This window comes from Botryllus schlosseri, chromosome 3, assembly GCF_051294905.1.
Source record: "Botryllus schlosseri isolate E-star chromosome 3, Bs_hap1, whole genome shotgun sequence".
NCBI classification, from domain to species: Eukaryota; Metazoa; Chordata; class Ascidiacea; order Stolidobranchia; family Styelidae; genus Botryllus; species Botryllus schlosseri.
The window spans coordinates 28,640,659-28,656,211 of record NC_137238.1 but is presented as its reverse complement, the minus strand read 5'-3'; the positions used below and the strand labels follow the sequence as shown (position 1 = coordinate 28,656,211).

General features: G+C 43.7%; 1 protein-coding gene across 1 annotated transcript; it reads left to right on the top strand.

Moving 5' to 3' along the window:
• The first annotated feature begins 11,187 nt into the window (after nucleotides 1-11,187).
• On the top strand, nucleotides 11,188-15,124 carry LOC145436533 (general transcription factor II-I repeat domain-containing protein 2B-like). Its single transcript, XM_080313896.1, has 2 exons — nucleotides 11,188-12,735; nucleotides 15,068-15,124. Exons 1-2 carry the CDS (start codon nucleotides 11,188-11,190, stop codon nucleotides 15,122-15,124), a joined length of 1,605 nt encoding a protein of 534 aa, XP_080170022.1.
• Nucleotides 15,125-15,553: the final 429 nt, after the last annotated feature.

Here is a 15,553-nt window from a genome sequence, read left to right as displayed (position 1 = left end):
GGCATGAACCAGCGTGGTATACTTTCTCTTGTCATATCCAACCATTTGCAGGTTTAGTAAACCAGTTTGTGACTCGTATTCCGTCACGAACTTGGACTTGAACTTGCTTATGTTCTTGAAAATCACCAAAGCGTGACCAAAATTACCAACCCCCCCCCCAGAAAACCCCCCAGAACAAAGTCTGATGTTCGAAACGGTGAAAAATTGCACAGAATACCGTACAAGCCGTCTTCTGATGTTCTGGCAGAATTTCTGACTATATTTCCTATTCGGAAAATATCTGGAAATTTTAGGCATGCGTATTTTCGGCCGAACTCCTCATGTCAGATCGTTGGTATTCGAAAATTGTCATGCCCTATACCTTCAAACTAGGTATCATATCAATCAGAAGATAGCTGCGTTTCCATAGAAACCAAAAGCAGTCCGCTACGACATATATCTTTACATAATTTGAGAGATGAACTTGAACTTGGGTCACCAGTGACCCCCCCTCATTAAAAGGGTTGAAACCTAATTCACTAAAATGATTAGTGCCCCATACCTTCTAGAAATATCGGCCTGAGTGACGAAGAACGCAAATCACGTGCCCTAGTTAACTTGTTTTTTAAACTAGAGGTTTGGAAACGTGAAGTAACAATCAAAAGGGCAGACCTTGTAATTCATAATATTACAATGGCAACAAAAAAGGTTTAAACCAGGGGTCATCAACACGCGGCCCGCGGGCTGCATTCGACACTCGCGGTCATATTTTGCGACTCGCGATCTGATTTGTGGTTTTGGTAAAAACGTCAAGTAAATCATTTTGAAATTCTAAAATTTTTGTTTCAACAATTGTTGCAAAATAAGCATAATCTCCTGCGTCCAACATCACTATTCCTCACCACTCACTTGGTGGAATGACTTCGGCGATGGCAACAGCCTTCCCTCGATGGAGAATCAGCTGATATAAATGGTAGGCTGTCCTGGTTGGTAAATTGCGGGCGTTGATATGACATCTTGACTTCGAGTACCGACGCAGGTCACGAAATTTTCATCGCTTGTTCTGAAATCATTTTTCTACTTTTGATACATTGTATATGCGCAGCGCTCCCCGGCGCTTACAGTCTACTTATTTCGGATAAATAATACGGTTCTATACCAATAACGAGAAAACCAGTACCGAGAATGGACATTACCGAGAGTGGCTAATGCCGAGAATCTAACTTACTGAGACGGACGTTGTCTAGAAATTTATACCTGAGAATCGATGGCGAATGTGGCAACGCCGTGATGCACGTTAGGTTCTCTGCAAATGTCTATATCCGGTAATATACATTCTCGGTACTGACCGTTCTCGATGGTGTCCATTCTCGGTAATGGTTTTCCCGGTATTGACCGGATACCCAATAAGCCACAGCGACACCTTGCGGTCTTGCGGCGAATGCAGTTTACGCATTTCCAACAGATTTACAAGTTCTAATCAGGAAGATGCTGGATCGTATTCAATGAACAGTTACGATTCGGTTTTTCGCGTTTAAGGCGGTGGTGTATTCGTGATGTCATCGCAACAAGGCGACTCTGGATCGTATAGCGTTCACATACGTTTTGAGATCACATGAAGTCGTCGCGTTGTAGGCTCTAGGTTTACCACCAGTCATGCTTTCGTCTTCGTATAAGATAATTTGTAGTCTATTACGTTTCCCGTTTGGATTCGCGCAAAGACACAGTAAATCAGCAATCCAAGCGCACAAACGCCATGCCGTTATAGGTAGGTACCGGCGGCTTATGCTTCGCGGAGTTTAACCTCAACCGACCCAGATAAAAGAATTCAATTCAATTTATTGTTAACAAATTCATCATTTAAATGCATCAGACGATTGCGGTACAATCAAAAATAGAAAGGTATCGAAATGACTTGGAGTAGTCTTCGAAATCAGACCTCCACCTGGCCTAGGCGATGTAAAAAGGAGGCATCGTCACCGTCTGGACTTTACTAACCGGGAGTGATAATAAGCCACAGCGACACCTGGGATACAGTTTCCATATTTCCAACAAAGTGACATGTTCTAGTTATTGCAGCAAATTGCTGTACTGTATTCCACAAAAAGTTACGGCTCGTCTTTCAAGGTTTAAGGCTATTATATCGCTCATTCATACATTCCAGGAATTGATCCTCAAGTTTGCGGAGGATTATAAGCAGAGTAATATTTGACTTATTGCCGTTTATACTTGACTATGAGCCGTTATTGTGATGTTAGTAAAATCGTGTCGAAATCTACTCTTCACAGTCTATGACCAGCAGAACTCAAGATATATCCCTGCATGACTAGTAATCATCCATGAGTTTGACGCTAGTCTGCAAGAGTATGCTGCAGTATTGATATGCATTTTCAGTTTATACCGATGTATAGCACTCGCAAATCTGCATCTATCAAAGCTAAAATAACCGATATCGAATCTATAGAAGTCAATGTGCAATTGTGCATGCCTTTGAAGTAGCTGGAGGTGTCAGAGGTAGGCTAGATACCTTTATTTTTCTGGATAAGTATCATACTCGGCGAGTGTTTTCTTGCGGCTCCATGCGTATTCTGAAATTTGAAATGCGGCACTGACACCGAACAAAATTGAGAGCCACTACTGTAGTAGGTTCTTATTTCGTGTTTCACGACTCCACCAATTCCAAGCAAGGTGTTGCAAGTTAACAGAATAGTTTATTTTGACACAACAACTGCAGTAAATTGAAACTGAAACCAATCGCAGCATTTTTAAATGCTTTACTTAGCGTTCTTCCGAAATCTGAAATCAGACTGCGGGCCGTAAAAAATACGACCTCGCGGGCCGCGTGTTGGTGACCCCAGCCTTAAACCATCCACTCTGCTCACAAAAACTGAAAGAGACGGATTTACCTCTGACTGCAATGAACAAATATTTAGTGCTCCATATATATCTTCTTAAATTGCGGCGTGCACCCTAGTCCAGGGGTGGACAATCTTTCGAGCTCGCGGGCCGCATTCAACATCTGAATCCATTCGCGGGCCACTCTATATAAAATTTGGATTATAAACCAAAACACAATATCGGAATTTCATTATATACTGAGGACATGGAGATAATATATATGCTTATTCAAAACAAGCCAGACATTGCTGTCGTGATATCGTACACGCGTCAGAAACTTAGGCGAGATAACCAATTTGTGAAAACTATAGAGATGAATGTCGGACTGTCGGTTGTCCCGATTCTTAGAACCGGATTGAAATTTAAATCTGTGAGCAGCGCTCTGTTTATAGATGTACTAATTCCACTTTTGGTTCAGTTCAAGAACACACAATGCTGACAGCATCATAACCATCTTAGCTTCAAACACGCTTCTACTATGTGTAGATAAAATATAAATGCCCAAAATATGCGCATAACAGAGAACGAATCTACCTAAGACACGCACGAATCGTTTTTATAAGCACATCACTGAAATAATTAAAATTGGAGTGGACAATCTGAAATCATACTCGGGATCCGAATTATGTCGTTTAGGATTTCTGTGATGTTTAGCAATTGCAACCTTTCAAGCAGCGTGAGCCTTGAGATCGGGCTGTCGCGCCAGAAAGTAAAACATAAAAAAGTAATATGGGAAGTATTTAGCTCAGAACAGTGGTTCTCAAAATTTTTAAGACACGCTCCGCTTGCTTATGATGGTGAAAGATTTCGCGCCCCCTTATCTTCGATCATATCACAAAGCGCAACCGATGCTAGCAAACCTAACGGATAGTTTGTTGGCATGGAAGGAGTGTGGATGAGATACTTTTTAATATGAAATTCAGACTAAATACAGAGCAGTAGTCATGGAATAAATGTAAATCAGCTTCACGCCCCCCTTCAGATGCTTTCACGACCCCAAGGAGGCGCGACCCCGGTTTGAGAGCCACTGCCTTAGAATTATCATGGTGACATATACTAAGAAAAAGTTTAAGCAAGTCCCTGCAATAATTCTATTTTTAGTACGCATTTTATCAATATTTTTAAGAAGTGTCTTTAGACTCTCGCGGGCCGCACAGAACGGTGTTGCGGGCCGCAGTTTGCCCACCCCTGCCCTAGTCGTTTATGAGTGACAATGACCGTTAAGAACATCAACTGGATGGAAACAGGTTAGGTTAAGGAACAGTCTTATCAAGTGACGCAGCGGTATTGTAGAACCATTACCTTGCGATATTAGCAGGCCGTGTTATTTTTGGCAAATGCCAAAACTGCCAAAAATAACTTATTTTTGGCATTTTTCGATTTTTATTTTTGGCAGTTTTGGCATCGTCCTCTAAATAGATAGTTTGAGCCTCGAATTAGTCACAAAAACGCTTTATTTGAGCTAGTTTGTCAAAAGACGCCACAAAATGTGCAGCATCCACGTATAATCAGTGTCAACAAACAATAATAATAAGAAAAAACCTAACGATTCCATAGGTTAATAATATCAAAAAATGTGCAGTATCCATCGGAATCGGTGCCAATACGCAAAAAAAAAAGCCTAACAAACACACTCAACAGCTGATTGTTACAACTGTTGAATAGACCTAAATCGTTTGCACTGTAACAGTGCTTACAAAATCAGGTCAGCTAAGTTTCTCCTAAATTCATTTCTCGCCCAGCGAATCTGGGAAATTTCGGCTTCAACAGTAGCCGTTGAGGGAAAGAATGCTGCCAGTCATCCACAAAAGGTTTTCAGAGCTTCAAAATCTTTATAGGGCCGAACCGGCTTCCATGCATCATGAAAAGAGATCACTTCGCCAGTGCCATTGATATCATCGCGGAAGGAATTTTCTTCCCGATCCTTTTCCAGGAGTTTACTGTGTGTCTCTCAACACATTCTATTTAGTAGCCCGACTATCATTTCTCCTTCAGTCTACCGATATATTTTCGCAGGACTTTTGTGACTTCAGGTGGCTTTAATATTACCAACTCGCATGGAAGATTGGAAGAGTCCTGGAGTCCTGTCTGGCAAAACGAGACTATGCAGCTCAGAAATAGCCAGACAGTTTGTTGCGTCACAATGTTTAACTCTATCACAACACAATGCAAAAATCGTGGTTGTTTTTGGGGGTTCCAGTTCCATGAGCAGAATATAATTTATATTTTAGTTATCAGTACTGCGGCAGCTTCTCATTGATACCCGTTTTATCAAATTTAGCGCTCGACAAGCCGGTCAAAAATGGTCGTAATATTTCCTTTGAACAAATGGAAGGTATGACGTAAACCAAATGCAGTCAGCCGTTCAATCTCGCTGTGCCCACACCATTTAGGACACCATGCTTTCGCCCCTAATGGGTGGGCTGGACCCAGATTAAGAAACATGCCTTTCACAAACGCTCCTCTCGCTTGTAACGCGGTCCTGTTAACACAACACCATGAACTAAATACACTATTTGGCACGCCGTGTTATTTTTGGCATATGCCAAAAATTGCTTATTTTTGGCATTTTCAACTTTTTATTTTAGGCAGTTTTGGCATCTGGCTCCTGAAATGCCAAAAATAACACGGCCTGGATATTAGGCCTACTATGTTTTTGCCGGCAGCGACTACCAAGTTGCGAAAATGGCCCTCTTGAAAAATTTGCCTATGAGTTGCTGACTCTTGCTGTAGTGCTATATTTACCTTATTGTTACTTTGGCTTTCGCAGGCTATATTTGGCCAGTGAGCCTTGAAAAACCCAGGTCTGGTATAAAGTATTGTAGCGACTCTACAAGACGCGCTCATCTGATTAGCGATTGTTTGATTACCAATTTGTGAACGCTCTCGCTACCTTTATAATGCCGAAATGTTACTGTGTTTCCCTGTCAGTGACTAGCATCGCTCGCACTAAACGGAGCCCTCGCTTCGTTGGTGACCCCGACATGCGGGGACGTATTCCTGTGCTATGAGCGCGCTTCAGCAAGCAGACAGTGATAATGCGGTAGTTGTCAAACTCCCAACCTTTTATTTAATAGTTTCAGCTTCAGATCAGAGAACAATAAAACGGCTTGATAGAATCTTGGAGAATCAATCCTCCACAGGCAGAGAAGCGCAGCATAATCAAAAGCAGGTTACTGCAGTACCCTACCTTGTCTCCTCCGGAACCAGCGGTCCGGTTTTTAAATATGTCACGTCTTGACGACAGAAAACCATCGGAGATGACGAACGAAATGCTCGCACTTCTGGTTCCGCTGCTTACGGCCGCGATCGTAAGTATCTTAATTCCCGAACAAAAGCGTCTTCCCTTGGTTTTCCGGTCTGGCTCGGAGTAGATTTCTTTATAGAGCGCTGGATGACGTCGAACACCAACGCCTTATTCATCTGCATTCCGTAATCAGCGTTCGTCTTGGTATATGCGAACACGTTCCGCTTGGTCTTAATTCTGTCAGCACGAGCCGGTCTTGCTACGCGCAAACCTTCGCTGAAGTCCCCGATATCATTACTCCGCAATTTACGCAAGTAAAACCCAAGCCCACGGTAGGGTATCTCATCTCAACAACAGGACCGCCTATATATACGATTGGCACCTGAAACTCGCCATTTCACAAACCGAGTTCAATAACACTTGAGAATTATCCGCCGTTCTTCGACTTTGCACATGGGGCCCAAGGGTTCCGTTGGTTGGCGGCCTTGTGGAGGTTACCGCCAGGAAACCAGATCGTTGCCCATCCCACATCTTCAAGACCTCAGCGCACGCCTCCCGAGTTCAAACGGATTTTCGGAAATCGACTTGAGAACGATGCTACCATCAGGTTCCAGATGACATACCGAAAACCGCTATCGTCACACCATTCGGATTGTTCAAATTCCTACGCATGTCATACGGGCTTGAAAACGCAGTGTAGACATTTCAGTTCATGATGGACCGGGTGTGCCAGTCACTTGATTTTGTCTTGGTCCACCTTCCTTCAAGCGAACCGCTCACACAACACGAAGGACATAACACGAAGGACATCTTCACGAACTCTTAAGGATGAACTATCCAAGAATGCAGACTAGTCGTATACCTCTATAAATGCCAGTTGGGAAAGTAAGAAAGTCCGCCATCTATTCTTTCGGCCATCATGACGAAAATCATGTTGCCAAATCTCTGCCCGGAAAGGTAGACGCAATTTTGAATTCTCCCGGCCCGCAACGGTAAAAGGCCTCCAGGAAATTACTCGGGTGATCAACGTTCATCGTGGGCACATACCCGAGGTAGCGAAAAATCTGATGCCGCTGTATGGAGCTCTTTTGCGAAATCGAATACACGTGTGCTACAATAACTGATTCTCTTGCTGCTACAATAACTGCCTTCCTGACAAAGTAAACATACCCTAATAATCGCACCCCAAGATGCGAAATTATCCACTACCATTAAAGGGAAGGTGTCCAAAATAATTTGAGAACCACTGTTGCACAGGTAATAGGTAAAACCTGTATAGGTGGATAAATACACGAATATTGTATCGATTTAGGAATACGGCCCGCCGAGTACTTCATTTTCCTATATCCGTCCCGCACGCTCGGGAGTTACCCGCCACTGCCCTAGATCTACAGCAGGGACACAACTATAATTACAGCAAAGGCACAGTTGCAGCAAAGGTACAGTTGAACAATAATAGGTAAATAACTATAAAACAACAATAGTTGAAGGTATAACCTGCCTAGAACTTGGGTCGGTCGGTTATGCGTATTATCAAACAAATTGCAGTGATAGAAATCTAATCCGGAAAAGCGGTATTTGTGAAAGCAATAGGAGCTAGTACGTATTTATTGCCCTGCTAGTCACTGCTAGTTTGGTTTTGGTAAAACAGCAATCAGTGGTAAAACAGCAAGCAAGTCCTTCTGAGACAGATATTGGGCCCGGATTATACTCTTGTAAAGGCCTGCATTCGTACCGCGGTTAGTTAAGTGTCCCGGATACGCTAAGGCGAGTCGAAAGATCGCTTTGACATGGGCGGGGTCTCCCATTCTCCGCGATGCTGCACGAATGGAATCTTGCGACACCGAGTCAAACGCCTTGGCTATATCGATCGACACGTGACACAGTTGCTTCCGCTTCTCCTTCACAAGCCCAATGAGGGTCTGCAGCAAACACGTGTTCTGCAGTAGCCCGTCTCCTGGCCGGGACGTCTTTTGGCGAGGGTCCAGATTGAACCCCGCTTCCAGGCGTTGCTCCAAGATTCGGTGGAAAGCTCTGAGACACACGCTGACTTACGTGATGGGACGATGTTTCGCCGGATCCGTCGTACCCTTCACCTTCGGTATTAGGATTGTATGAGCATCCTTGGCGCTCTTCGGGGGATACGACGCGAAAAACCAGAGGTTGTATAATTTGCTCTAAGTGTTTCCCTATCGAGCAATCTTAGCTCCTCGACGGTCACCCCGTCGGGTCCACATGCAGCGGTTTTCATTGATCTTGGTGCCGCATCCCATTGATCTTGGTGCCGCATCCTGCTCGGGTCTTTCGACCGGCCGCACTAACTCCCAAACCGTTGTGGTTGAAAGACCCGGGTTTCCGACTTTAGAGGCTGCTTCGAAAATGCCACGCCAGAACTATCAAGCTCTTGCGGGTCGGAGCGGCACGGGGGCCGACTCTCTAGGATGACCGGACAGAACCCATCGCGCATTACCCTCTATTCCTGCGGAACTTCCTCTGGCATTACCAGAAGTCCCTGTGCCCTTTCTCTCTACCTAGGACGGGAGGGTGGAGCAGGCTGTTATCACACCACCGGGCGGTGTCTCGTGGACCTACCGAATACCTCACGGTACTCAAAAGATCCAAAAGCCGTCTGGTTACCTCATTGTCAAGGTTCAGCGTTGTTGGTGTACCACAATGAACTGGTGGTCCGCCATCCAAGCTAGTAGTTTGTCTTTCCACTATCAAGGGTTCGGGCACAGGGGGCGGGTCGAGCGATTCCTCTTTCAGCCGCTCTCTCAAGGTCCTATACGGTTTGTTCTTATTACGTTGCCTCTGCGAGGGCCTGGTTGATATGCCTGACCCCTCACCCTCGAGTCCAATCTCATCTTGTGCGAGTAGGACGAGCTGATCGTGATCCCATCGGGCCCGGGTCCTTGCGACAGGATCTAGGCCCGCATGGTAGGCGGCAGGACGTTTAAGCCGACTATGTACGTTAAGCCCTCGGGTTTTGAAATAACCTCCACACTCGGGACACGCAACGGAACTTCAATTTTGCGTCGTACGCGTCTTTTGGCTGTCTCTTCGTGACCAGCTCTCGGGCAATTCTGCGTCGTACGCGTCTTTTGTCTGTCTCTTCGTGACCAGCTCTCTGGCAATTCTGCGTCGTACGCGTCTTCTGTCTGTCTCTTCGTGACCAGCTCTCTGGCGATGTCCTTGCTACTGGGAGCGGCTCGCTGAAATGCGAAAAAAGAATTTCAATCCGTCAATCGTGACTTTCGGGAACATGAAAGTAACATGAAACATGAACACGGAACAAGAAATTAGAGGTAACAGTTTACCTCGACAACGACGTCCGGATTGTTACTCAGACCAGAGCTAGCTACAGCAGAATTAGAAAAACATTTCAAAAGGACTCTAGCAGTCTCAGAAAGTGGATTAGCGCAGTGGTTCTCAACCGGGGGTCCGCAAAGCATTTTCAGGGGGTCCGCGAAGCCTCAAAGTAGTTGACAAGTTAATTTGTATTTTTTTTTAATTCGGAAAATCACAAGGCAGTTTCGCTTCATTACTAGTAAAACTCCAAAGCTCATATCAACAGAATGGTAGTCAGAGATGAAATTGCTAAATAGCCATTAGCCTACGGATTCCAACATTTTCCTGTTCGGAGATGTTTTGTTGGGGATTGCGAAAAAAATTGGATGAGTAAGAGCAAGCACGGTGACTTCGAAATGTTTACAAATATGTATAAAAATCTAATCAGATACAGTACCAGCTATGATCTAAACAGCAATAAAACAGTATGGCAGTTCTCACCATACAGCAAGAAATTACAGCACAATTCCCATGACAAATTATGAGATAAAAGTTGAGCACCAGACATGAGTAATGTGAAAAAATTATGCCACTGGCTGGTGTTAATTGAAACATGGAAAGCTTCTCTTGGACAAGGCTGCAATGCCCTAACATTTCATTCTTAGTCATATGGCTGTTGAGATACGAAGTTCTTTTAAATTCTCTACTAGGTGCTGATGATTGCGATTACCCCTGGCAAGTGTCAGCCGAAAATATTAGGGTTTATTTCAATATGAACATATTATTCAATTGTGCATTGAAGTTATGTACTTCCAAAAGTCTGTAAACATTTCATGGTGCATGAAATAAACCACAGAATCCACTTGCTAAATAACCTAGAGCAATGGTCGGGAACCTATGGCTCGCGAGCCACATATGGCTCTTTTGGGTATAAGATGTGGCTCTTTTACAAATTTTTAATTTTGTACTTAATTTATCAATATTAGAACAACTAGATAGTTAATTTTCATAACGGCCAGAATCATTATTCTCGTGGCAACATATACCTGCTTTTGAGAGGTGAAGACAGTGGCGTATCGCGGGTTAGAGGCTCAGACATGCCTTTTTAAAATTATCAAAGTCAAGTTGTTGCCGCGTTAGCGACAAATAGCACTCTCGAATTCAATGTACCTAACAACGTATACGCTTCGAAATGTTGATTGACACGATACGTTGATTGATCAAAGAGAAAGCAGACATGGTGACGCCTAATGACAATGCCGTTTCAAATACACATTGTGTTCGTGAACTACGGAGAGGAATTAGCAGCCTTGGAAGTGACATTCACAACAAATTCAAATTACAACGCGTGGCTCAACCTTAAGTTACCCATATGATGCCAGCGGCCTCTTCTGTGCGTTGGTTAATTACATCGACGATGCGGTATAGTGGGCTTCGTTTAGTAATGTAGCAAATCGTATAGTAAATAATATATATGTCAATCGAAGTGCACCACCTGCGCGTCTGTGTACGCCCCTGGATGATCAAGAATAAGAATATCCTACGCATTTTTTTGTCCAGGGAAAGCTAGTTTTTTTAGCACTACTGAGATGCCTAAAAGAAATAAAGAAGAGTATCGTACATTTCAGCAAGAATGGACAGAAGAATTTTCATTTGTTGGAAAAACAGATTGTGCAGTATGTCTTATATGCAATGATAAGATTTCGTCAATGAAACGGTCGAATATAAAACGGCATTTTGAATCGCGCCATGCATCGTTTGCATCCAAATATCCAATGGGAAACAAGAGGAAGAAAGCGTGCCAAGAACTGTTACGCGGAGTGGAAGCACGTAAGCACCAACTACGTGTATGGGTGCAACAAGGTGACTGCAACTCGGCTAGCTTGGCTGGATCTTTAGCAATAGTGAAGAATGGAAAGCCATTCACAGATGGAGAGTATGTTAAAAGATTTATGCTTGATGTGGCTAATGAGTTATTTGAAGACTTTAGAAATAAAGATCAGATAATCAATAGAATAAAAGAGATGCCTCTTTCCGCCAGAACTGTTCATGACCGTACCATCATGATGGCAAATCAGGTGGAGGAAATTCAGTTGAAAGATATTGATACAGCGACATACTATTCCCTCGCATTGGACGAGTCGACGGACGTAAGTCATTTATGTCAGTTCAGCGTGATTCCAAGATACGTTACAGGTAACATAGTACGCGAGGAAAGTCTTGCTGTCTTACCAATGAAAGGAAAAGCAAGAGGGGAGGATTTACTCAGGTCTTTCCTAGATTTCGCAAGAGAGAAAAAATTGCGATTGGATAATCTTATTTCTGTATGTACTGATGGTGCTCCATCTATGTTGGGCAAACACAAAGGATTTGCAGCGCTTCTTCGCCAACATGAAAATCGACGCATCCTAAGCTACCATTGTATTCTGCACCAAGAAGCACTTTGTGCGCAAACGTGTGGCAAACAATTTGGTGAAGTGATGAGTGTTGTGTTTTCGGTGGTCAACTTCATCGTTTCCCGAGCTTCAAATCATCGTCAATTTAAAGCGTTGCTGGATGAAGTTGGCAATAATTATCCCGGACTGGTTTTGCACAGTAATGTGCGTTGGTTATCAAGAGGAAGGGTGCTCAGCCGTTTTGCAGCTTGCTTGAAAGAAATAAGGACTTTTCTCGAAATGAACAACGTTAAGCATCCTGAGCTAACTAATAATGACTGGCACCGGAAATTTTACTATCTCGTGGACATGACAGGACACTTGAACCAGCTAAATATCAAAATGCAAGGCACTGGTAATACAATATTATCTCTTCAACAAGCAGTGTTTGCATTCGAAAGAAAGCTTGAGCTATTCATAGCGGACATTGGAACGGGTCGTCTGTTACATTTTGAAACGTTGAAAGCATTTAGAGATGCTTTCATTACAAGTAACCCTACCCAACCATTTAATATCCAGCAACTGGTTGCTTTGACAGATAATCTTCTGCAGTCGTTCAAAGAACGCTTCGAAGAATTTCGTGAGCGCTCTTCTCTTTTTAAATTTATCACTCATCCGCATGAGTGTGTTGTGGACGAAGTGGACTTGAGTTATATCCCTGGTGTCTCCGTCAGGGATTTTGAATTAGAAGTTGTAGATTTGAAAGCTTCTGAGATTTGGGTGAACAAATTCAAGTCACTGAATGAAGATTTGGAAAAAATTGCTCGGCGGCAAGCAGAGCTCGCTAGCAAACACAAATGGACGGAAATGAAAACACTTCAACCCGTAGATCAGTTGATCGTGAAAGTCTGGAATGAGCTTCCTGTCACATATCACACCCTGCAGAGAGTATGTACTGCTGTAGTGACCATGTTCGGCTCCACCTACGCATGTGAGCAGTCTTTCTCGCATTTAAAAAACATCAAGACGAACCTACGATCTCGTTCAACCGACGAAAGTCTCAACGCTTGTATGAAGCTTAACCTCACCAATTATCAACCAGACTACAAAGCCATCAATGACACCATGCAACACCAGAAGAGTCATTAACTGCAAAATGCGTGCAAATAGCAGATTCACACATTACTGTTGTCTACGATTGTTGATTTTGCTTGCAAATCGAAATGTTTCAAAATACCGTTGCATAGCTAATTGAAATACAAATAAATGAGCATGATTAGTACGAGTTTTTACAGAGAAAATATGTCGCACACGATGAATTACATGCAGTGAACTTCAATTTCGTGCCACGATGACGTCTAGTATTTTCAATTGTGACGTCACAGTTAATTGATATATATGGCTCTTTTGGAATTGCAATGGCAAATATCGAGCAAATATGGCTCTTCAGACGAAAAAGGTTCCCGACCACTGACCTAGAGCATAGAATCCTAACAATGCTTTGGCTGTGTGTGATTGCAAACTCATGATGCTTTCAGTTTAGTACATTATTTTGTTACCAGTGAACAACAGGACATGAATCATGGTGATATTACTATTGTTCAATCAACGCATCTGATAAGAACAAGTCACAAATTTCGTTATTTTGTGGGCATGTGAAATCATCAACTCAATGTATGGAGAGCTAGCTCATGGACACTTCAACATTTAGTGCAGAAACTTAACCCGTTATTAACAGTAAAAATCATGGTCAAGAATAGGATTTACAGGTTTACTTTGCCACATCAGTGCAAAGCTTCGAAGGTAGCTCAACTCTATGGTTTGATAGTAATGCCGTTTCATAATATCCGATATTTGGTACATCAACAAATCAACAGCAAAGTACGTTGGCTGCAGCAAAAGCGTGTAGTCAGTTGCACGTTACGATGGTATTCGATCAGACTTACAGTTCCTCGATCATCTAACGGTGTGGCTTGTTAGCCTGCGCCTGGGCCTCGGCGCGGTCCATTTTGGCCTTTAGCCTCTCGTCGTCGTTTTTTCCCGCAGCGGGAACATACCCAAGCGTCGTTTACGTTACTCATTCTCGCTCTGTAAAAACACGAGTGAGCCGCATTTCGTCACACAATTTTTTCGAACACGATGTAAAAAGCCATGTTTTTCCACCCGAGGCGAGGGCCGGGTTCAAGCCCGCTCAAATTGTCCCTCTCTACATTAGTTCTTTTTCACGAACCCTCTTGACTTTTGTCTAGTTGTCCCGTCGAGCCGCTCAAACGGCCTTAGCAACCCTGGTGAGATTTTCTGACGAGGCGAATTTTCGAAAAAATAAACTTGGCGAAAAAAATAGGCCTTGACGAGCCGCCGAAGCCACTCGACGAGACCTTTAATTGACCAGTCGATGACTTCAGCCACCGCTCTGAACAAATTATTAAATAAATCTTAGAACAATTTCCAGTCGGACTGCGACTTGGATATATATAGCCCATACCATGCCAAAAAAGTTGAGTCATCCCGCTACTAGCGGCGTGGTAGGAGTGGTTCAATAGGCACGGACGAAATCCAGCGAAACTCCAGATATTTGATTCAAACATAGCAGTCCAGCACTTAGCCTACTCTGTCAACAATGCTATTATTGGTTTCATCGCCGGGTGTGCTTGCTGCTTACTTACCAGCTACTGAAGCAAGTCATACTGCTTACTTATCAGCTGCTGAAGCAGGCAGTTATGATAACTTCCAGTCTCGCATGGTGGCCTGAATGCGTTATTTTTCGATTCCTTGGTACAAAAATTCCGAAAAGATTCGCGCCGAGTTGCTGGATTATATACACTCAATGAACGGCATCAACTCTGCTCGGGTTCGTTTTATTACCTGCTCTGGTTCGTTTTATTAACTGCTCTGGTTCGTTTTATTCATTTCAACACACCACAACGTCGTGCGATACAATGAAAAAAGATAGGAAGGCGTCGGAGCGAATTTGTATAGTTTTGTTGGTCAGTCGCCCACATTGGCATAAAACACCTAATAAGAGGCATGCACACTGCATTTAGAAGAAGGAATAGAACAAGCTATGAAAAAATGACGTGTCATGTGTCGGTATAGGCGGAGTCACCACGTAAGATCAAAGGTTCAGCATTTTCAAACCGACAACGTTTGAGGTGCCACAGCGACACCGCAAGGACGTAAATAGGCAACAGATGCCACATTTCTCACGATGTAATGACTCCCAATTCTTATCACAGCAAGCTGTTGAATTCTATGCAACGACCAGCTTCGAGTTTTTCAGGCTTCAGGCGGTGGGGCGTTCGTGATGTCATCATATCAAGGCGGTTCTGGATCGTAGGAAAGGTTTACGTGCGTTTCAAGATCGCACGATATCGTCGCGTCGTCGGATCGGTTTTTATCGTAAATCCTGCTTTCATCTTCGAGTGAGATAATTTGTGTTCGCGTACGTGCGCCGTTTACATTTACCCAAGAACACAGCCAACATTTACCCAAGAACACAGCCAATCAACGATCGAACGGCGGGCAGTCGGAAGCCTTCAACGGTCCCGCGGTCAGACCGAGGCGTTCTTGTTCGGCCGCGAGTTCGGGTATACGCGGCGCGAATCGCAACGATACAGTACGCCATGTGAACGATGCTCGCCACCGTGCCGCATAACATGCACAGTAAAATGCCAATATGAAATCTGGAAAGAGTACTGTAACTGGTACACATAATATAGAATTCCATCACCACACCAACGCTGCCGGCAATTGTGGAAACGGAGGC